Consider the following 23,959-nt stretch of genomic DNA (forward strand, 5'->3'; position numbering starts at 1 on the left):
GGCATAATGCTGAGCTACACTTGACTTCCAAAGAGGTTAGTAGCAGAAGGAATCAAGATCTTCTCCTAGTTATTGCAGCATTTATTGACACACTTGATAGTAGTGGCAGGTGGCAATTGCAATCCATACATGTCTCTGGCAACGTAAGCGGCAAATGTACCCAGCTGGAACAAAATAATGATATAACATGCTCCTTTGTGTCACACTGAACATATTTATTCTTTGTTGGCCCCAAGCATAATAAATTGAAACCATAAAGATTTGTTTGTCCCTCCCTGCTTGCTTGCTTGCTTTTGTTGCTGAGAATTCACACACAGATCTTGTTTCAGATTCCCATAACTCGCAAATCAATAGTGATTTTAAATCAATAGTCAATTAGTTTTTGTTACAATTTACTTTTGATTTGCGAGTAGGGACCACTCCCACTATTGAAACTTATATTGGCCAGAGTTCTTGGTGTGCTTTTTTCTTGGCATACTCTAAGGAGCAGGCACACATACACCTGATTATTACAGAAAAGAAAGTACTCCATGCAACTCAACATTAAACTGTGAACTCGCTCCCACAGGAGGCAGTGATGACCACCAACCTGGATGGTTTTAAAAGAGGATTAGACAAATCGTGGAGGAGAGGGCATTCAGTGGCTACTAACCATAATGGCTATGCTTTGCCTCCACAGGCAGAGGCAATAATGTCTCTGGATACCAGTTGCTGGAAACCGCAGGGAAGGAATAGTGCTCTTGTGCTTGGGACTTTCTTGTGGGTTTCCCTTAAGCATGTGGTTGGCCACTGTGAGAACAGGATGCTGGACTAGATGGGCCATTGGCCTGATCCAGCAGGCTCTTATGTCCTCTGAAAAACCTGTCTAAAATACCTAGCAGCAATGTTGAAGGGAGAATTTATTTGATTCTTTCGATTTAACCTGTCTCTTTTTATTTAGCAAGCTGTTTGTTAGTAGCTATATATATACAGTGGTACCTCGGGTTAAGAACTTAATTCGTTCTGGAGGTCTGTTCTTAACCTGAAACTGTTCTTAACCTGAAGCACCACTTTAGCTAATGGAGCCTCCTGCTGCTGCCACGCCGCCAGAGCACGATTTCTGTTCTCATCCTGAAGCAAAGTTCTTAACCCGAGGTTGATGGCCTTCCGCACATCCTGTTAGTAGCATCACTTCGTCATGATGAAACAGTGACTTCTGGATTCCATGGTGATGGGTTGCAGACACATACACACATTTGAATTTCCACTCATCCAAGATAAATATCCTTTAGAGTCTGAGTTCAAGCAAAGAGCGATCAATATTCTCCTTCAGAACACTTTTGACTAAGTGATCATGATGCTACACTGTGATTTCTGCTACCAGCTGCTCCTTTGCAAACTTTTCCTACTAGCCAAGCACATTGGGGTTATCTTCTCCAGTGGAGAGGTTTGTTTTGTTCTTAGCTGTTCGGTAGTGGCAGCTTGAAGCGAGTCTTCAGTCCCAGGGTTTTGTCAACGTCTTCCACGGGCTGCAAGCTGTGCCACTGTGCCACAGGCCTGCGAGGATTGGCCAGCATATCCGACCAGTGACGTAGCTGGTTGCCTGTTGCTCGGCAGCTGAGAAACAGCTTCCCAATCTGGTCATCTTTGGACACTTTGTCACGATCCCAGACAGAAATCACCAGGTCTACATTCTGGAAAGAAGACACAAAGCAATGAGATGAGATGATAGAAAGAAGCAGGGGGTACTATGGAAGCTTTGAGGAATATGTATTCTTTTTAGGAAGCATATGCCCAGTGTGGACCTCCAGGTACATTAAAGTAGTTTTAACAATGAGTGGGGAGAGCTTTATCACATTGCAGACACGATGTACCACATATCCTCCTCTTCCCATAAGGTTGCCTCTGTACTGTTATGTTCTCTAGATCAGGGATCAGGAACCTGTAGCCCTCTTATGTCCATCAATTCCAGCCAGTATGGCCAGAGGGACAGTGGGAGTTGTAGTCCAGCAACATCTGGAGGGCCACAGGTTCCCCATGTCAGGAGCTTGTCCTACTCTCGAGTAAGGCCCTGGCAGAGACACATGCCCGACTGGCATGTTCTCTCCCTCCTGGTTGATCATTCGGGAGCTCCATAAGCTTTCTTCTGCTCGAACATCACAGCGACCAATGCCAACAGACATCAGTACACTTAGGGATCTGCAGAGTCTTTGCAGCTTGTGTAACAGACCTCAGCAACTCAGCATTTTGGCTAATCTACTTTATTTACACATAAACATACATGGAGCACTGCAACATGGCTCCCTCTCTCTCTAGCATCAGACAGCAAAGAGAGAGAACAAAGGACAATAGTCCCACTTCACGGAACACAGCAACACAAACATCCTGTCTCCGTCACATCCCACTTTGTGGAGTCAAAACATATACCGTCATGTGATAGACAACAATCCCATGATTGCAATCATGGAGCAGGAATTCTAACACCCCACCCCTGCTTTAGATGTTATAGTAGTGGCATGGAATTTATCTATTTGCACTGCGGGAAAAGTTTAAAGGCCATCATCACGTCATCAGTACCAGTTATCACCCAACTGTTCCAGGATGTTGGACATACCAGTTACCATCCAACTGTCAGCCCCAACCCCAAACAGGAAACAACTGCGTCATAACGACCTGTGCCATTGGCCATGTCCCCATGGTGGTAGGCCTTTAAACTTTGCACCAATGCCATTGGTTGAATCCATGGGAAAGCAGCCCCCATGATGCTGCAGAAATCATAGAAAGCTATCTTGCCATTGGTCAGGCCCTTGGTCCACCTAGCTCAGTATGCTGATTGGCAGCAGCTCTTCAGAGTTTCAGACGGGTCTGTCCTAGCCTGCATGCAAAGCAGATGCTCCACCACTGAGCTACAGCTTCGCACCATTAATGCAGGTGTTGTATGGCTAGATATGAATATGATGTTGATATTCTTTTATTTGTAAGTTTTTGTGTAAGTTTTCCTATGTGCAAAATAATTATGAGCCTTTGTTAGAGAAGGAGAGGCTCAGTATCAGATATGCAATAGCAAGAACAGCTGTAGCCATCAAAGCTTATTTCAGTGTAACAAGAGAAGTGCTCGTAGCAGATCCTCTGCACAGGCAACAAGCAAAGATGTCGAGGTTAATGCTAATTCCCTAGAAACATGTGTCTCCCATGAAATGGTGCCTTCTGGACAGAGGAAACATACCTGGATCAAGTTGAGGGGCACTTCAAAAACAAATGCCTCATTGAAGTAGGGATGTAATGTGTTTTTCTTTACACTTGTCTTCTTCTTCTTCCATCTCTTTTTGTTCAGAATAAGCTGCACTTTGACATAAGGATCTGGGATGGAGGAGGGAGAGGGGAAAGTCAGAAACTGTTGACAGTCTGAAGAAGGAATCTATATATTCCTACAATATAAGGGGGCTGGACTGAATAAGGTCTCTTTCTGAGGTCTTTATAAACCAAGTTAATTCAAAATGGAACCATTTTCCACAAGACCCCAACCTTACAAAGGGTTTCCTATCACCACATCCCAAGCTTTTGGACTTTCATCACACATCCTAACTCTGGAGCAGGGAACCTGTGGCTCTCCAGATGTTGCTGGTCTCCAGTGCCCATCAGCCCCAGCAACACAGCAAGAGATGATGGGAGTTGTAGTCCAGCAACATCTGGAGGGATACAAGTTCCCCACCCCTCTCCTAGCTCCTTCATCACCACTTAGCTTTGCCAGCAGCTAGTGGTACAGTGTCTAGGACTCGGTGTTGGGTTTGGAGTAGGAACCCAGGTACAAATCTCTTGCTCGTGAAACGTGTTGAATGGTCTTGTTGAGCCTTGGATTCAGCCTGTCCTTCATTAAAGGGTCATCCTGAGACTAAACTGCTGTTCTGATATATTTTGGAGGAGGCAGGGATAATTCCTCGCTAGTTTCTAAAAAATAAGACTCACTCAGATTTGACACAGTTCCCTTATCTTAAGATGTAAATCTTTGCCCTAAAGTATTGTTCCAGCAGCGTGATCTGAATATCAGCAGCAGCAGACAAGCACATTCTCTGTCATGGCACAAGAGATAGGTGTGCAGCTCTTATGATCAAGGCATCTTTCCTATTTTCAAGGGCAGTGGGAAGTCAGGGCAAGATAGCTGGCAATGTGTCCTCCAGGTGGTAGTAGGTCAAAGATGATCCTAGACTTCCAGACTTCATTTGAGGGGGCCCTACATCTATTTCACATCCCTTCACTTTGAACAGTGAGCTCCAGCTATCCTTTCCCATTACCTGACAGGCCATGTGCATCCATCCGCTTGAGCTTTTTGGCTTCCACGATGACCACAGTTAATTTGCTGGTGCTGGGAACATATCGGAGTGAGAAGCAAATCTCCCCAAGGCGCTCTTGCTGTTACAAGAAGAAAAAGGCAGGAGGAAGGAGGAAGATTAAATATAAAAATTTTCAACCCACTGACAAATGAAGAGCAGAAACTGAAAGCCCAATTGTGGAGTGTCCAAGTCTCAAAGCTGCCTGGAAGCCATGACCACTGTCCTTCAAAGTCCTTTCCCTGACCTCAGAAGAAGATAGGACAGTTGTGATGAGACAGAGATGAAAGAAGGGCTCTCCAACTATGCATAGAGATGCTCTCCTCTCAAATCAAATTGATTCCACACCATTTCCCCCAATCTAAATGGACCCTCCTATGAAGCTGTTATTAGCCACACTAGGGGGGAAATTACAGGAAGGAACCAAACATGTACTTGTCTCTATCCGCTACTACCTCAGGCAGGGCTGACAGCAGTTTTGGCTAAGGGGGTGATTTAGTTCTAGAAAATGTCATGGATTCCCCTTTGGCAGCACCAGTAACTCTGATCAAAACTGAAGCAGCCCATGGCTATTTAAAAGTTGGGAGGGATCACCCACATGACATCTGTATTGGCTGGAAACACTATTCCATGTGGTCATTTAGAGAATAATACTGCTCCTGTTCTAAGGGCATGTACAAGCATACCTTAAGGGGGGGGGGTTGCCATATAGTTTTCTTCCACAAGATGAAAATGATTTTTTCCCTGTACTTCAGAGCAATTTGAATGCTGATTCAACCATCTGTCTTGTCATTCCCCACCCCCAGGCAAGAAGCCTGCCTTCCTATTTTATCAATATTGTACCACCTGCTAGTTTATTTGATGGAATGTTCTTTCATTGCTTTGATTTTTGTTTATTTAAACAAACCACAATATATATTTTTAAGTTGAAACACTTTCTATGGGTTTGCGATGTCACGGGAATCAACCAATCACCACTGTGCACAAGCAGCTTCTGCTACAGACCAAGAGAATCAGTGTTCTCAGAATTTGATTCTAGAGGAACAAGGACCCCTCCAGACATCCTCATTGAGGATGAGATGTGGTATCAGGGTGGCCATGTGTGATTCTGCTTTTAATGCTGTTTGCTCCTGCAAAAGTTTTGCTTCATTTTTTAGCATGTAGCATAGCTTTCTGTTGGCATACAAGTAGCTTTTCACAGCAGAAAAATTCCATTTCGGGATGGGGGTGTCCCATTGTTGTTGTGATATAGTGTTACAGTGCCCCCTCCAGATGGCAATACAGTCGTACCTTGGTTTTTGAACAGAATGCATTCTGAAAGTCCGTCTGACTTCCAAAATATTTGGAAACCAAGGTGCAGCTTCCAATTGGCTGTAGGAGTGTCCTGCAGCCAATCAGAAGTCTCAGAAGCCTCGAAAGCTGCACTGGACATTTGGCTTCCAAGGCAAAGTTTGCAAACCAGAACACCTACTTCCGGGTTTGCGGCATTCAGTATAAACCCACCCTGAGTGCACTATTATTACATCAAGGTCATGTTGCAGAATACACCCACCCAAAAAACCCACAATGGTTTGTGAAAAGAGTACTTTGGCCTCAGCTTTCTAATTATGTTAGGTCTTTGCACAACCTAAGCTGTTGTATCCTATCTGCTATTTTCACTACATAGTGCTCTCTAGACCAGGTCTGGGGTCAAATGTAACCCTCTAGTATGCTTTATCTAGCCCTCAAGACTCTCCCCAGAGCACCGCTCTTTGACTGCTTTGGGTTGGCTGGAAAGTGTCCTTCAACTCTGATGACCCTACTTGCTCGACAGGATGGAGAATTGTGTGTGTGTGTGTGGAAATGAGGCTACTGAAAAGATAGCATTCATGTTTATTACACTGCCCACTTTTGCCTCTGGCCCCAGCCACCATTGGTCTGTGGATCCCAGAAGGTTGTTCAGAAGGGAATGTAGCCCTTGGGCTGAATAACATTCCCAACATTCTGCTCAAGAGGAATATACAAGTTCCACAGCAGTAATCAGAAAATAAGAATTGCCTTGCTAGGGCCAAGATACTATCAAACTCATTTCCCTGCCTACAGTAGCTACCAGCCAGGAACCATGGGGAATTCTCAAGTGGTGCATGATCATTTTTTTCAATTAAAGCTTCCTTAGCCTTTCCTCAACGGTTCGGGATAATAAAGATGTGCTTCAGAAAGCCAGTGTGATTTCAGCCTTGCTTTTGCCCTCTGCTGTTCATTGTAAATGCCTTTGGCTATACACAATAAATTGTTTGATTGATTGAGAAAGCCAGTTTTATCCTGAGGCACATTGGCATTTGCTATCACCAAACAATTAATCATTGAAACTCAGTTGTCTGAAGGAATGTCATGAGCAATAGATGACATGACTACTGCTCTTTGGACAAAATGGTAAATGTTAATGAAACGCCTGTGGGCATTGCTTCTTACAACCCTTCAGAGTGCCTAATGTTCCACTGTTTGGGATACACCTATTCATGTTCACTTACTATAGATTAGTTATGTGTTAAATACAATTAAACTACATTTCATAATCCGAAATAGTATGAATGCAGGATACATGATCATGGGAGAGGTGAGGCATATGGACCCAGAGGGAAGTAGCTACTCTAGGTTGATTCACACATCCTGCTTACACCTGCCTTTGCATACAGTGGTCTACTTGCTGACACATTCCCTCCCTTGTTGTTGGTATGCCCTTATTTAGCCCAAGGATGGAGAACCTATGGCTCTCCAGATGTTGCATCATCTCCTACCATTGGCCATGCGCTGGCTGTGACTGACAGAAGCAGGAGCCAAACAACTTGGCCCTAGTGCACCATCCCTGATCCAGCCCTTCCTTGTTCCTCTATATAGCCTCTAGGCAGCAAACTATTGATGAGACAGTTCCCTCTAGAAAGTGTCAGTTCCTGGGAGGCACTTTGCTCCTGTGACTCAAAGGGACCTCAGATTGACTTTATATGGCCAGCTCAGCTTGCGGCAGCCACAGGTTTGTGTCAAGGAGGCTCTGTGCATTCTGGACAACTTCAGCTTGTCTGTACATACTTAGAATAAATGAACAGGTCTTTCTTCCAGACTTTATCATCCAGATATACTAGATATGACCAATATTAGCAGTGCTGTTACAGCTGAAAATGGCTCTCTAGCTACTTGTCTGAGCTAGAAGTGATCCAGTTGTCAATCTGGGCACTTCTTAATTAGTTAATTCTATAAGAGAATGAAAGCAGAAACAAGTTTTGTAAAAATATTTTGATTTAAATAATAACTATATATTGTGTGCCTGTTCCCAAACCCTTGTGACAATAAGTAGCTGGATATAAAGTTAGAGCTTGGCTTTATCCCAGCGGCATAAGTAAAAGAAATCTCTTGCTGCTGTTGGCAATCCTGCAGCCATGCAGACATTCCTTTTAACAACATCCATTCATTACATCCCCTTCCATGCTTGGCAAAGCCTTGTATTTAAAGAAACAGATTTGAAATATTATATAATACAAAAAAATGCAAGGCTTCCTTGTATAGGGGTTTCCATATAATTTCAGTCTTGGAACATATCATTTTGGAAATTGCATGCTGACCACACCCCTTTTTGATAGTATTCTCAGACAAGGTATTTTAGAAAGTGTTTAACAGTTATAGCCTATTTACAGGTAGGTAGCTGTGTTGGTCTGCTGTAGTCAAAACAAAATAAAAAAATTCCTTCCAGTAGCACCTTAGACATACTTAGTTGGTCTCTAAGGTACTACTGAAAGAATTTTGTATATTTCGTTTCAGTTATAGCCTATGCTGCTTTGTTTCTGATCATAGCCTCTCCTTCACCCCTGGCTTTGCCTTGCATCCTATTTTGCTGCCTCACAAAAGTTGAATATGCAGCAAACACGCTATGTCATACTTTGTTTTTCAAAACCTCTACAAAACAGAATGGGAAAAAGACTTTGGTTTTATCAGAACCAAAATTAGAATTGATGTTTTGGCACAGTGTTCTCAGACTGCAAAGGATTTGCATTCCAACCTACAAAAAAATTAGCACAATTTGCAACATACGCCACCCTGCAAGTGGCAGAAATTATATAACTTCCAGTATGGCAAACTCCTTATGTAATCAACTTATATAATGAAGCGTGTATAATTAGAGCATTTTTTGATTGGATGTCATTGGTCAAATCAGTTGATATTGTGACTAAATGGATCCATTTGGCATTTTCTTTTCACAGAATTTCAAGCTAACAACATACCCTTTTTGTGATGTGATATTTTGATGCAAGAAGTTTCTTTATCCTGTACATTGATCTGTAGGCTTGCCCCAGCAGGTTTTGCAAGGGCATGGGGGAATGAGCAATAACTCCCCTCTGAACATTGTGCAGCCTGGCCCTACGTTGTTGCTTCAGCTGGCACAGCAGAAGTGAAAACCTGTGCCAAACTAGCTAAGTTGGCATCCTTGGCAAAGGCAGGTGTTGCTGCACAGCATAGGACTAAGTCACAACATCAAAAACCACTGTTGTGTTGCCCATACCGTGTTCAGAATCACAGTCTGAGCATATCTGCTCAGTTATCCATGCTTAGGTAACCACCAAGTTAGGCTACTGTATGTGCAGCCGCCTTTGAAGACAGCAATTAGTGCAGAATAAGTGGGATTGCACCTATGCTATGCTAAGCCAGGCTCCCAGCCTGTTCCCCAATTTAAAATGCTGCTTTTGACCTTTAAAGCACTTCATGGCATAGGATAAGGGTGCTATCTCCTCATGAACCTAATCATACATACAGATCTTCAGTAGAAGGCTTCCTGTGGCTGCTTATCATCTGAGGACCTGAAAGGGCCTTCTCAGTGGTAGCATCCTACCTGTGGAACACTCTCCCCAGAAAGACTCACCTGCTGTTTGCTTTATTGTCATTTCGGTGCCTGGCAAAGACTCCTTAAAATTATTTTGCAGAAATTTTTTAGATGCAACTTTAACACTGCTCACCATTTTGTGCTGCTTTTACCACAGCGATGTTTAGCTTATTTTACTTTTTTATATTCACTTTTTTTTATTATTTCTTGTAACCCACTCTGGAAGACACTTGCAATGCCCAGAGGATTTGCCACACTGCTTGATAATACCAACCTCCATCTTGCCGGCTTCAGTGAGCTCCTTCCATTGCTCAATGACGTGCTGCAAATCAACATCACCAAGAGGGATCCGCATCTCACCAATGATGTCATGCTTGGAGAAGCGGTTGAAATCATACACCTGCATCACCAGTGTGGATTCTGCTATATCTGCCTGGGGTATCTGGCAAGGAGGAAAGAGGAAGAAAGCAAACTGATTTCCAGCTTTTTCCAGTAGGCCCAAATTGCAGGCCTCTCTAAAGTTGCATGGTGGGTGTGGCCATACAGATGCTGCTGAATCCCTAGCCTCTGGCCATGCTTGCTGGGGCTGAGGGGAGTTGTAGTTCAGCAACATCTTGAGGACCAAAGGCATTTTATGGGTTTAATGCAAGAATTATTGTGGTTGATACAGGAATGTCATACTTCAGCATAACAGACTAGGCTGAAAGTCCACAGTGTATAGCACTGTCTCCAACAATGGACAGAAAGATAACCCAAGGAAGCTTATAAACAGAGTATGATAGAAATAACTATCTACTGCCATTTGTCCACACCAACTGGTACTCAGCTCTTGCCACTGTGCCAACGTGGCACCAACCTGCCTCCCGCTTTAGGTGCCACCCTGCGAGGGTGGCCATGGCCATGGCTGTCAACATTTCCCTTTTTTAAAGGGAAATTCCCTTATTCCAAATAGGATTCCTTGCAAAAAAATGGGGAAAGTTGACAGCTATGGCCATGACCCCAGTGCTGGGAAGCCAAGTAAACAATGCCACCCTGCTCTGCCTATTGCCAGGTGGAAGACGCTATGCTTGCTATCACATGAGCTTGGGCTATTAGTCTCAACGAGACAATTTGCTGATCATTTAAGGGGGTGTAATCTCACTCGAGTCAATTAAACTACACCAGATTGATAATGTTGATTTTTTCTTTTCTTTTTACCCAAGGTCTTTTAATTGTTTTTCTGCATAATATAAACAAATCTACACACTGCAATGCTAAAATGGCTATAAGTGGAGCAATGAACTGATTGATAGAGGTGACTACCTCCTACCTTAAAAATGAAGCTCTCATTGAAAACAGGGTTCAGCGTCTTACGGTAAACCTTTGTCTCATACTTCTTCCTCATATCAGATGTCAAGTAGGCAATCACATAGGGATCAGAAGTGCCTCCGCTGTCCATAGCCTTTAGATCTGCCGCCTGCTTCACTCCAACCTTCATCTTAAAGAGAAGCAACACCAAAGCATTTAACATCGTAGAATGGCTCACATACCCTTAGACACTGCAGAAATAGGCTACAGCTGGAGTGGGGAAACCAAGGCTACATATGGTATGGGAAAGCAGGAAAGTTAGAAAAAACTGTTCTGAGTAGCAGAGGATAGGAAGGAATCAGATAAAAAAATGCTATTAGGATGGCATAACTGATGTAAGCTATGGTGTCATGGACTGGCTCGATGCAGAGCAGTGGGGGGAGGCACCAGCTGGTGAACCCCTAAGGGAACCCCATGGGGAAGAAGGCTCAGAGTCTGGAGATTGGTGGTGGGATGGCGATGCAGGGTCAGAGAGAGTAGAGGGAGCAGACCGGGAGGATGAAGAAGTGTCAGAAGCTGAAAAGACAACAGGGTTTAGTGAGCAGGAAGAGGCTGTGGCAGATGGCAGCCCAGAATCAGAGGCAGAAGTAGAAGCGGTCAAGAGGCAGAGATGAGGCAGGCTGCTAAAGAAGGAGTCTTCCCCTCCTGCTGTGACCAGCTCCCCTCCCTTCTGGATTCCCAGAACCTGAAGAGGTATGAAGAGAGAGACAAGATGATGGAGACAAGATGAAGAGAGACATGATGGAGCCTTAGGCTGCTGCGGAAGGAACCAGGAGAGGAAGAGACTTAAAGAGCGGTGGGCAGGTGGGGACCTTCAATCCTTACAACTGCTTCATTTGGGAAAGACCTACTGGGAAGGGTTGCTGTGACCACTAGGATTGATGTGATGGCCTGGGAATCCGATTCAGAGGCCGAACCGGAGGAACCCCAGCCTGCACAGGAGTCCCCGTCTCCAGGGCCGGCTGAGCTAGGGCAGGGCCTTGGATCTGAAGCACCTGCACCTGTGCCGGATCCTCAGGAGCAGGCACCAGGTGAATCCTCTCTGGCTCCGGAGGTGATTGAAGACACAGTGCCTACAGGTGCGCCTCTCCCAGCCCTGTCAGGGGAAGGTGAGTCTTCCCCTGGGTCCAGTAACCCTTCAGCCTCTCCTGAGCTGCAGAGGCTCAGGGCAGAGAGGCGGAGGGAACTGGTTTCTCCCAGGAGGAGTGCTCGCCTTAAGGTCAGGAGAGGCGGGTCTCCTGGGGGCCGGGGCCGCCCCTGGCCTCAGAGAAGATAAAGGCCAGTCAGCACGGTCCCAGGTTGCAGGAGCAACGTCATTGAAGAGCTGTTTCGGCCAGCATCCAGTCCTGTTCCTCCAGAGTTCCTGTCCTTGTCCAGCTCCTCGCCTTGGTCCCCGCTTCGCCCATGGAGGACAGTCTACAGACCCTCGACCCAGGACCTTGACCTCGCCTCCCGGTAACCTCCCCCCCCCCCCGGACTAGCACAATTGAGTTGTTTTGTTTCTTTGAATAAAGAGTTAACTTCACTGACATCAAGTGCTTATTGTTTTATTGCTGACCTCCTGACTCCAGCTTCGGACATATGGGCTGGGTGAGAATGAAGGAAAAGCCAGCTATACTGACAATGACTGGGACTGATCATTAAGGGAGCATTGTAAGCTCCCAGGAAAGGCAGCTGAGGAGCAGTGCCATTAGGGTGTTTTCTCTGGCATGAAATCTCCCCACCACCATTTTAGGATTGCTCTGTTGTGGAGTGGGGTGGGGGGTGGATATAAATCTGGTTATGTGAAAATGAAAGATTTTGAATGCTGGAAGGAAGGGGAAAGGAAGAGGTTGTGATAATATAGCTTTATAATAAAAGAGGGTCACAAATATTTCACCCTGGGATTTGAGAATCATACCTCCTGGCTACGGAAGTCATACTCCAGAGAATATTGCAGCTGTCCTCGTTTCTCATTCTGCAGTCCACCCTCCAGGTCATCAATATCAGGTTGGATCTATTGTCAAGACAGCAACACCCTCTCTTTATGGGCAATTTTAAGACAGAAGAGGCAGTTTGCTAAGCGTATTGTACTTCTCTTTATTCACTTGGAGGCAAAATATCAGTTTAAAATCCATAGCTGGTACATTAACAGCAATCAAAAATATAGTTGCTGTGAGTGAGCATTAAGGAACAGCCATTTTGGAACCAAGTAATGAAAACTAGAGTGCCAATAGCAATAGCAAACAAATCAAACAAGTATACTGGTCTTTCAAGTTGGCTTTCCCCAAATAGCAAACACAAACAAACCAAACAAGTAGACTGCTCTTTCAAGTTGGCTTTCCCCAAATATCAAGCTCTGAGAAGATTTCTTAAATTTTCTTAATTTGCCCCACACCAATTTGCCTCTGCTTTGTGCATAGCATACCCCACAATGGGCACAATGGGGCAGCAATAAGACCTACCAGAGTGGCTTGGGTGGGTGAGCCATTGGTGCTGGGAAAGGCGACTTTCTCTTTCTTCTTGCGTTTCTTCCTACAACAACAGCACTTGATGATGCAGATGAGTAAGAGGAGGAGGACCAGGCCCACTGCGACAGCAATAGCTATGAGAGCCCATCTGGGTACTGTTCCAGCATTAGGAGAAAGAAAGAAAGAAAGAAAGAAAGAAAGAAAGAAAGAAAGAAAGAAAGAAAGAAAGGTGCTCATTCTTACTTTCTGTGTAGTGCACATTAATAAAGCATCCTTGCCCAAAAGCAATGTTTGCATTCACATCTTATATTAGCAAGCAGCCTCTTTGCCCCTTCCTTCACATCATGAGCAAACAAGCCAGGAAGTCTTAAATTAACCATAGTTTACTGTTTCATCTGGGGTGCAGGTGGCGCTGTGGTCTAAACCACAGAGTCTAGGGCTTGCCGATCAGAAGGTCAATGGTTCAAATCACCGACCTGGAAGCTGTCTGCGGACAAACGCCAGCTCCCTTGGCCAGTAAAGCGAGATGAGTGCCACAACCCCAGAGTCATCCGCGACTGGACCTAATGGCCAGGGATACCTTTACCTTGACTGTTTCATCTGGAGCTGGAAACCATAGCTTCCTTATTCAGAACAAGCCAGAATGTTGAATCATGGTTTGAAGTTGACTTAATATGTTAGCTTGTTCCAAAACTGATAACCATGGTTTCCAAATCAGGACAAAATGGGAAAGTATGATTAAGAGACTTCCTGGTTTAATTGTGCACAAACAACAGGCTTTTTCATACCTTGGTTTATTAAGCCAAGATATGCTCATCCAAATGCAGTCAATATCTTGGGGAATTCTAGTATCACCTCCTATAGCAGGCAAATTATTTCATTTGTTTCATTTCACTTACTGGCTTATATCCTTCTGCTTTTAGGTCCTGCAAAAAGCAGCAAGCAGTTCCTGAGCTAATCCCTTTTGTTTTTAATTCTTGTAATGATTACCACCAGATGGCATAGTTACTCCCCATGCTAGTTCCCCTTAGAGGAAACTGTTCTGGGAGAAGTAGAGGAAATTCATTTGTGCAAAATGTGTAATGCAGTCTCCCTCACGAAAACAGCCAAATAATTTCTTCTCTCACTTTATGTTGTCAAAGTCAATTTATAATAGACTGAAAAGGAAATGGAAAGAAACCAACCAATGGGAACACAGTGGTGGCCATAGCTTATTAATGACTATCAGTGATTTGTATGCTCAACTTGACTGTGGGCTTATTCATGCTTATCTTTCCTCTGCTCTTTCCAGGCAAGGTCCACACTTTAAAGCTCTGTGTCCAAGCATTGGGGATTTTCCCCCACTCTGTAGCTTTTCCTGTGAAAACCCACTCTCTAAAGCTGAATTGGAGCAAATGGCAATCCATAGATAATCCAAATTGCCATTTGTTGCACTTCAGCTTTAGAGAGTGGGTTTTTGCAGGGACAAAAAAGAGCTTTAAAGTGTGCACCTGTGCCTAGAAAGAACAGGCCAAAAGGTAAGTGTGTCTCTTCTTGCCAAACATCTTCCTTTCCTTTTTTCTTTTTAGATGATAGCATCACAATTCTCTTTGTTATTCTTATTTGGTGCCTCACATATTTTCAGGGAAATGGGGAGAAGGCATGAGGGAAGAGAAGTGAAAAGAGTGAAGATGAGGCAGGAATCTGACCATCTGAAGGGTTCAAGTTGTCAAGAACTCCTGAGGCAAAATGTTCGACGATGATCAGCTGTGCAACAGCCATTGAAGTGAGCAGAAGTTGCTCAAGATCACATTGAGTAACTCCTGTTCATTTCAATTAAGCTAGTGGAGAAGATTTTGCTCTTCTTGTATTCTCCAATGTGTGCAGACCTACACAAAATGGTACTCCATTGTTAAGTGCCTCGAGAGCAAATATAGCAAGTCAATGTAGAGAGGATTGGGATGGGTTTGCATATGTTGAGTTGGTTTGAATTAGCCAACAAAAATACTGTCCTTATGGGCTGCACTGAATTTCCTTAATGAACTGTACAACATGCAGAAGTTCTGGAAAAAGTCAAGTGAATTTCAGTTAAAACACATACACATATTTTGGAAGCTAAAACAGGAAGAAACAACGGCTTTAGCTTATAAAATCAAAATGACGCCCATGACAAAGTCTTCCAGCAATCCTTTAAACATCACATTTGAGTCCACCCCATTCCAGTGGCGTAGGGTGGGTTGTCAGCACCCGGGGCAAGGCAAGTAATTTGCGCCCCCTAACCCGTGGATTTGCGCCCCCTAACCTGTGGATTTGCCCTAACCCTAGATGTTGCGCCCGGTGCGGCCGGCCCCCCCTGCACCCCCCACGCTACGCCACTGCCCCATTCACCCTTTCATCATGCACTCACATGGAATTTTGTTAAGAAAGTCTTCAATGATGCTTGGCTGAGCAGTGGTCACAGCAGTGGTTGCCGTGAGGTTGCTGGGGCTGCTGGGTGTAGTGCTGGTGTTAGACATTGTTCTGGCTCAGGAAGGCAAGCTGGAAAAACAAATGGAATCGTTATTTCCTTAAAAAGTTTATGATCTTCCAACCTCACCTATGCAGGTTAAAGTTCATAATAAGGGCCTAATCTGAACCAGAAATCAGAAGACATTTTTAATACTACCTCCTTAAGAAAAGAAAAATAAACAAGTACCACAAACAATCCTTTTGTAGCTACAACTAGCTTTCTAAAGTGTGAAGTAATAATAGAAATCTCCTCCTCTGAGCATGTGCAGAGTGGAGGGGGGCCATCCTAAGGTCCAATAAGGGAGGAATAAGCAGATTAACTTTTGTGGATGACTCATTTGTCCCCTTTCCTGATCCACCCCAAAATGGCACACCCCAACAGAATGTATGTATTTCTTTGAACTGATATAACTTGGAAGTGGGAATATTTCCAAATTTGAGAAGGGGTCTTTTTAAATAAGGATTTTTTCATTATTTTCACATTACTTAGCCAAGTCCTAGCTAATAATACACAAGAAACGAGTAAGACGCATGGACTTTTTCCTTCCTTTCTTCCTGCCTGCATATTGCCTGTTACCTATTCTGTAATCAGAACAAGGTGTGAAACTCAAACTCCGCCCTGGGAACACACTCACAAGTGGCACGTCAAATCAGGGCGGCAGATGCGTCAATGTATTTGCTTATTTATCTTGGCTCCTGTCCCATATCCACTCATACTGAGAGTTAACATTTCTGTAAGCGAGCAAGAAACGCAGCTGGAAATAGCAAGCCATGCTTTCCAATCAATGAAAGGATGGTTTTTAAAACAACATTCCTTACTGGAGATTGCCTCTTCAGCTTTCTTTTCAGCAGGTGAAGATTTTAAAAAATTGTAAACACAGATCATGAGCATTGCACATCACCATCCATTGAGGCCTGCCCTGTGTCTAAGGTTGACACCTTTTTCTTGATAGATGCTCTGTGCTAGGGTTGGAGACCCTGTAGCCCTCCAAACGTTGCTGGACTACAACTTCCATTATCCATTGGCTATGCTGGCTAGTGCTGATGGTAGTTGGAGTCCAACAACATCTGGAGGGCCACAGGTTAGCTGCCCCTGCAATAGGGCCTCCAGAATGCTCCTATGTATTCATAACTGGATGAAACAGACATGATTGTTCAGCTTCACTCATGATTGTGAAAAGCTGAGGCTTCCAGGTTTCTCGCTAGCATAACATCACTAAGTACACAGGAACGATCCTTGACAGGGCCAGCCCAAGACATTTTGTTGCCTGAGGCATAGAACAAGATGGTGCTTCCTCCCCTTGAAATGTATTAGGCATCCAGAAGGTTAAAAAACAGAAGGGCAAGAAGCCAAATTACAAGAGACTGCGCATTACATGTGATTCCTTTAAGCCGGGCAGCCACAGCCTGCCTTGGCTTCCACTTTTGGCCAGGATGGGGATTCAGAGAAGAGCTGCGCTGACCCAGGTTTGACCTAATATCAGCAGAGGGGTTTCTTTTGCCAGAGTCTGGATACACAGACTTAGCTCATCTGATCCACGGACTACAATGCATTCCTAGCAGCTGGGTTTGTTTCCAAAGCATCATCCACTAAAATAAGTAGGAACCAAGTGCTAAAAATCAGCCAGCATGGGTTAAGAAAGAGAAAAAGGGATCAGTGTGTGGCTTAAACCCACTCCTTTCATACTAGTGGAGGCAAATCCACACCATAACTCACAGGCTTTTAAATCACTTCTACAGGCTGTGGGGCTGCCTCTGGAGCCACCAGCTGCAGAGACCTGACCCCACTCCCTAATGCCTTCCTGAGGTGCACACAGGATAAGTGTGTAAAGGGTTTTTCCTCTTCACCCATGACTTCAGACCACTGCTCCCCTGTCTCTTGCCCATCTTTCCACTCACTTCAGTTGTGGGCTGAATTTTATTTCCCCAAACCCAATCCAGTCTTCCTGCATTTCAGGCACACTCCAGGATAGTCAATGTCTTGATTCCTAGTTCTTAGCTGCAGTATTTCACCATCCAAGCCAACATAATATAATACATATGCATATAGATCTAAGTCTGTCCCCCAAGTTTCCCAGTAAAATGCTTGGATGCAGCTCTGTTTGGATCATTATTCTCACCACTACAGTGGATACCTTTACTATCACTCCACCACAGACAGAAGTGGTAGGTGGTCCCTGGGTCCTCTTCCCCCCACTTGAAAAAAAATACTTGGGCCTGTGGGGCAGTGCAGTTCACCACTTCCACCATAAGAAAATGTGAAAATGTGACCATGCCCTCCCAGTAACTGACAGTGACTTGCAGAATTGCAAAATGAGTTGGGCAACACAGCCATACCTGCACTACTGCTACTGTCTGGTTAGAACCCCGAACTGGACCATCCTTACTGAACAAAGCACATCTTTGAAACTGTACTGTGTGTTTTGCTCTGGTGGAGGAAATAATGATCTGTAAGGGCACAGCTCCCAACACATATTTGTACCTCTCCATCCCTGGGGAATAGGGGAAACTCTCAAAGGATATTGTAAACTGTGAAGAACCAAAATAAGCAACTTTTAGTGTTGCAATATTTAACAAGAGAACGTAGCAACCAGAACAAAAATGCACAAAGAATGCACATTTTTATATGTGTTGTGATTCCCCAAGATAAGGCAAGCTATACTCCTAAATAATACAGCCTATATAATACTAATAATATCCTATACAGTGGTACCTCGGGTTACATACGCTTCAGGTTACATACGTTTCAGGTTACAGACTCTGCTAACCCAGAAATAGTGCTTCAGGTTAAGAACTTTGCTTCAGGTTGAGAACAGAAATTGTGCTCCAGTGGCACGGCAGCAGCAGGAGGCTCCATTAGCTAAAGTGGTGCTTCAGGTTAAGAACAGTTTCAGGTTAAGTACGGACCTCCGGAACAAATTAAGTACTTAACCCAAGGTACCACTGTACAATAATAGCAAACTCAGAGAAGGGTGGATTCCTATGCAACCTAAATGGCAGGAGAGGGAGGTATCAGTAGGCTCAGAGAGACCTTAAGGAAGTATAAAAATGGAAAACCCTAAGGCAGGGGATGGGCAGACCCCCAAACACACAATGGGTACTGAACATGTTCAAAATAGCCACAGAATGCTGACTGACTGTTGCAGGAGTGGGCAGAAAGGAACATACTTGGAAAGGACTTTGCCAGTTAATTGTAGTAGTAGCTGGCGGGGCTGTGCAGGCTGCATCGCTTTACTGACTTCTCAGTACCTCACATCACTGCCAGTTACTGAGAGGGAAGGGGATGGGGCAATGCAGCAGGGAGCTTGGCATGGTGCAGTGCAGCAGCGGAATCAATCCAGTGATCCCCACACTGCGCCTGCACCATGCTGAGCTGAGCTCCCTGCCTTGCCCTGCCTTACCCCATGCCCTCCCAGTAACTGACAGTGACTTGCAGAATTGCAAAATGAGTCAGGCAACACAGCCATACCTGCACTACTGCTACTGTCTGGTTAGAACCCCGAACTGGACCATCCTTACTGAAATGTTTTGTGGCAGTTCTCACTTTTTGAATCTATTCTTCTGCTCTCTATATTATACTCTGGTATCCCCGTGCTGCCTTAAGGGCAATTTTTGTCCCTTTGCTGCTGCCTTTCATCTAGTGGCAAGGCAGCAGCAGCAGCCATCAGTTCTGCTGCACCAGCCTGGTGGAAATTCCTTAACATGTCCCAAGAGCACCTTGCCATAGACTTTTGGTGGTTGAGAGGAGAACAAGAATGGAGAGGAAGCCAGCCTCTGCAGCTCCTGCTCTGACATTGTGAGGTCTCTGGAAACAGTGCCACTATAATGGAAGAGCAATAACAGTAGGGCATTCTAGGGCAGGGGTTGTGAAGCCCACCAGGTGCTTTTGGACTCCCATTCCATCAGCCCAAGCCAGCATAGTTAATGGTCATGGATGACGGTAGTTGCAGGTGCAGGTTGCCAATGCAGGAGGGGGACAGCAGCATTCAGAGGACCCCAAGCTCTGGCAAGTCCAAACCCACTTGCTTGAATAGGCTGCAGCTTTAGCTGCTGAAGCTCAAACAGAAGCTTTTGCTTCAGTGATTCTATCTCTGGATAGTACCGAAATGTAAGAGCGTTTACATCTGACGGTGGGTAACAAGTGCATGAAAATGTCCTTTCCAATGAAATATTGATTGCACACTACTCTACGAGGCGCTGTGAAAGATCAGAAATGAATGTGCCCCCATTAAACATGCCACTATTAAACAAAGCAGAAAATTGTTTTCTAATATAATTCTCCTCCTAGGCCTGGAGAAGATGTACAGGCTGGAAGAAGACATTAATTTCTAAGGTGGTATGACAGAGGCATCGTTTTTGATAGTATGCGCACTCATTCATTTTGGTTCAAGCAGATTTTGCTTGACTGTGAACTGCCCTCATTCTCCAAATTCCATAGAAATAACTTGATGTTGTCAGCACAGCTGGCCATCTCACTGTTCAAGTCTAACTCTAGATTTATGAAGAAGATAGAAAGCACTGGCCCCACTGATCCTTTGGAGCCCCACTTCTTACATACCACCATTCTGAAAACCAACAATTTATTTCTACTTCCTACTTCCTGTAACCAGTTACACATCCATAAGAGGACCCCCTACTCCTATGCCATGGCAACTAAGTTTACTCAGGAGTCTTTTCTGAGATGCCAGTATCTTCCATTCCTGTTCCAAATGTTCATCGACACTCTCAGAATGCTAAAGGTTTGGTGTGACAGGAGGGTTTACTTTTGCAGAAGCCATGATGATGTTTCTTCAGGAAGAATTGTGCTTCTGTGCTTGGTAATTTTAACTCTAAAAAGCCTTTCCATTTTTAGAGTTTATTCATAGCAGCTAACTGGGTTATAATTCCCTGGATCCTCCTACCTATGGACCCTTAAAAAAAGCTGGGGTTACATTTCCTTCAGTTGGCTTCACCACAAAATCACCTTCGGTCTTAAAAGGCAGGAAACTATTACAAGTTGAAACAGTTACAGTTACAGTTGTATGAAACCGACCAGAGATCTCAGGGGAATTAGAAACGAGCTGCTGCAGAAATCCAGTTTTTCAAAAACAACCACCACCACCATAGGCAGCTCCTAAGCATACCAGATGATGACAATTTAGAAGGCTGGGGAGTCACACATCTGCCTAAGCCACCAAATAATTAACAAATTCATGGGAAATCATTTTCACATCCACTTAATTCCTTTGCAATATTGTTGCATTTGTACAACAATGCCAATTTGAGCTTCACTTCTGAAATGCAGAAAGGGGGCTGGTATGTAACCTATATCTCAAATCCTCAGAATACATTTCTTGATGTATTTTGTTTTTCAAAAATAGTTTGTAATATATAATTCCTTTTTTTAAAAAAATACCCCCCAAAACCCTGTATGTAATAACTTTACAGCCATCAAGGTAAGGCAGGCAGCTTTGATTTTTTAAAAAAATGCAAGTATTAATTGGAAACAGAAGCAAGACCACTTACTTTTTTTAGTTTCTCTTCATCATAGCTTAACAGAATCCTTCTTCCTGGTGTTTAGCCATTTCTCTTCCTACCTCAGAGCTTGAATGGAGCACATTGTGGCAAAACTTGTTGACCCTCAACTCAATGCACTGCATTTAATCCCCAACCGCAGGAATTGGCTGCCTTTTCTGTGTAAAGCAGAAGCTAAACCGGAAATTCTTCTTTGTCAACTGAGAAACCAGAAAGGCGATAGGAATGGCTCTGGTCAGCTCCACCTCAGTTGTTAAACTATGTACCTTTACACAGGAACTCTGGGCACTCCCCAGTGAGATGCTAATATTATAAGAGACCCACACAGCACTGTGACAGAGCTAACAGACTCTGTAAACTTGAGTTAATGGGCATCTGCATTCATGTGTTAGTTTGCATCAATAGAAAAGGACCTGCTGGAGGGGGAAAGTTAGTCTTTAGAGTTTAATATTTTCTTGAGTTTCCACTGCTTTCTGTTACAGGTCTTTTTTGAAACTGATTGCAGATTGGATGGGAGAAGAAACAGGCTGGTATTCTGAGGGAAATGTTGTGTGGACATGTCAGATAGAATAAAACGTTGCATACATGAGGAGCACCAATCCCACAATAAATACCCATGTGGAAGGAAATACCCATTGTCGGGGGGGGGGGGCGGTTTCCAAACAGAAAAGAGAGCTCACCTTAAATTAATTTTGTTGTCTTCCACTCTAACCGACTCAGAGATATGTTTGAGATATGCAAGACATCATCTCAGCAGCTTTCAATACCATTGACTATGATATTCTTGGGGAGCAGCTGTCTGAGTTGGGGGTGGGTAGCACCGCTTTGTGGTGGTTCCAGTCCTACTTGGAAGTTCGTTTCCAGAGGGTGATGCTTGAGGGATGCTCTTCAGCCCCATGGAGCCTTCCATGTGGGGTTCCCCAGGGTTCAGTTTTATCCCCTGTGCTGTTTAACATCTACATGAAACTGCTGAGTGGGGTTATCTGGAGCCTAAGAGTATTTTTTCAGCAATATGCTGATGACACACAACTCTACTTCTCCTTTACATCTTCAGGCATGGCAACGGATGTGCTGGACCATTGTGTTGCCTTGGCAATGGACTGGATGAGAGCCAACAAACTGAAGCTCAATCCAGATAAGACTGAGGCACTGTTATTGGATGGTTCCCTACACCAGATGGATGGGAGACTGCCTGCTCTTGAGGGGTTTACATTTCCATCAGTTGAAGGAGTGGGTCCTTTACTGTTGCTTGAGGCTCAGGTGGCCTCAGTGGCACAGAGTGCCTTCCATCAGCTTTGGATGATGCCTCAGTTGTGTCTCTGTCCGGACAAGGATAGGCCAACTACTGTTCTCTATGCTCTAATGCTCTTGGTTATATTATTGAAACATGCTATGCTTAAGGCTGCCTCTGAAGACAGCTTGGAAAATTCAGCCGGTGGAGAATTTCACAGCCGGGTTGCTCACGGGGCAAGACAGTTTGAGTATAAGGCATCAATCCTGGCCAGACTGCACTAGCTGCCAATTAGTTTTCAGGTCCAATTAAAAGTGCTGGTTTTACCCTTTAAAGTCTTAAATGACTCGGGACCACAATACCTCAAGGACCGCCTCTTCCTATATGAACCAACCCAGAGACTATGATCACCATTTGAGGCCCTTTTTCATGGGCCTTCTCCACAAGGGTGGCAACACAAGAACGGGCCTTTTCTGTGGTGGCTCCCCATTTGTGGAATGTTCTCCCCACATTCATTACCTATCTTTATGCGCCAGGTGAAAACATTTCTCTTTAACCAGGCATTTGGCTGATTAACGTTCTAGGGCCTTTTAAAATGTGTCTGTGAGAGGGAGTTGTTGGTTGGTTTGCTTTTGTCTTATGTATTTTCCCTTTTCATTTTGTAGTTTTATGTTGTGAACCACTCTATGATCTACAGATGAAAGGTGGTATACATATTTAATAAATCATAATCATCTGATGTTGCATTCACTAAATAATATACATGCATGTGTGCACTCATACTCATAGCAAGTTTCTGACTAGTGAGGTGCTCCTTTCCAGCAAAATTAATGCTGAATAAAGTTCACAACACCCAAATCAGTAAACTGGTTGAATGGTGTGTACATGTCAGCCAGTCTCTTGCCTCTCCGAGATTTGCTCTGTGTAATGCTCCACCCAATCTTCTATTTCCATATGCAGAGTTCAGGGATAGGCAGTTTAATCATTAACTCCATGCCATGGTATGCTTTGCATGAGACATACCCTTCAACAGTTGAAAGCCAGCCGTGAGCCACAGTCAGGTGCAGAATGTTTACTTCCATGGTGCTTGTGCTGTGGCCAGGACAATTCTAATTGCAATTCATTCTTCTGGAGAATAGAAAATCAATAAGAAATAAAACTCATCTGAGAGAATGCATGGATGAATTCACCCATTTGGTAGTGCCATCCAGTTCCCTCCGTGCAATTGTCCTCAAGCTCAGGCATTCCTAAGTGTGGACCCTCTCATGTGAACCAAGTGTTATGTTATATAAATAAGCCTTGTTTATAAATATTGAAATGAATGAATGAATGAATGAATCTAAGTACACATATACATTTCTGCACTGGATTCAAACAATGCCCATGTCCTTAGCATGCTTTCTTTTATTTTCTTCTTTTTTTACTTTTTGGTACAGCCAAGATTTCAAGGAAGCAGGACTATAGTTCATTGGTAGAGAGTGTGCTTTGCATCCAGAAGATCTCAGGTTAAATTCCTGTAGAATTATCTAATACAAACATATTTGCAAATGTATCTGTATGAACCCAACTCCACAATCAAATCAGTCTTATATGATTCCACGATGCTGTTGTGCAATATTCCTAATGTGATCCGATCCCCTAATAACTGCCTGAAAACAGTGGTTGCATTATCAGACTTAAAATATTTAGGGTTGGGGGGGGGACCCTGTTTGTGTGAATTTACAGTAGGGATAGGGCAAATCTGACAAATTTGGTTTATTTTGTTTCTCATTTT

The 23,959-nt window shown here is 44.1% G+C and overlaps 1 protein-coding gene across 1 annotated transcript; it reads right to left on the reverse strand.

The window, feature by feature from the left end:
- Nucleotides 1-60: 60 nt before the first annotated feature.
- SYT8 (synaptotagmin 8) lies at nucleotides 61-21,168 on the reverse strand. Its single transcript, XM_028734333.2, has 9 exons — nucleotides 20,946-21,168; nucleotides 15,340-15,470; nucleotides 12,948-13,108; nucleotides 12,404-12,499; nucleotides 10,466-10,633; nucleotides 9,431-9,598; nucleotides 4,272-4,389; nucleotides 3,206-3,339; nucleotides 61-1,673 (listed from the first exon to the last, which is right to left on the reverse strand). The coding sequence occupies exons 2-9, from the start codon at nucleotides 15,446-15,448 to the stop codon at nucleotides 1,440-1,442; spliced, it is 1,188 nt and encodes a 395-aa protein (XP_028590166.2). The 5' UTR covers nucleotides 15,449-15,470; nucleotides 20,946-21,168; the 3' UTR covers nucleotides 61-1,439.
- Nucleotides 21,169-23,959: the final 2,791 nt, after the last annotated feature.

Source organism: Podarcis muralis, chromosome 1 (assembly GCF_964188315.1).
Source record: "Podarcis muralis chromosome 1, rPodMur119.hap1.1, whole genome shotgun sequence".
Lineage (NCBI taxonomy): Eukaryota > Metazoa > Chordata > Lepidosauria > Squamata > Lacertidae > Podarcis > Podarcis muralis.

Bases quoted from the DNA above. Each gene is read 5' to 3' on its own strand.
- SYT8 (XM_028734333.2), bottom strand. From the start codon at position 15,448: ATGTCTAACACCAGCACTACACCCAGCAGCCCCAGCAACCTCACGGCA. The intron at 10,634-12,403 runs GTATGATTCTCA...CTTCTCTTTAAG, and splicing joins ATGACTTCCGTAGCCAGGAG to ATGAAGGTTGGAGTGAAGCA. The intron at 4,390-9,430 runs GTTGGTATTATC...TTCTTGTAACAG, and splicing joins CTGAAGCCGGCAAGATGGAG to CAAGAGCGCCTTGGGGAGAT.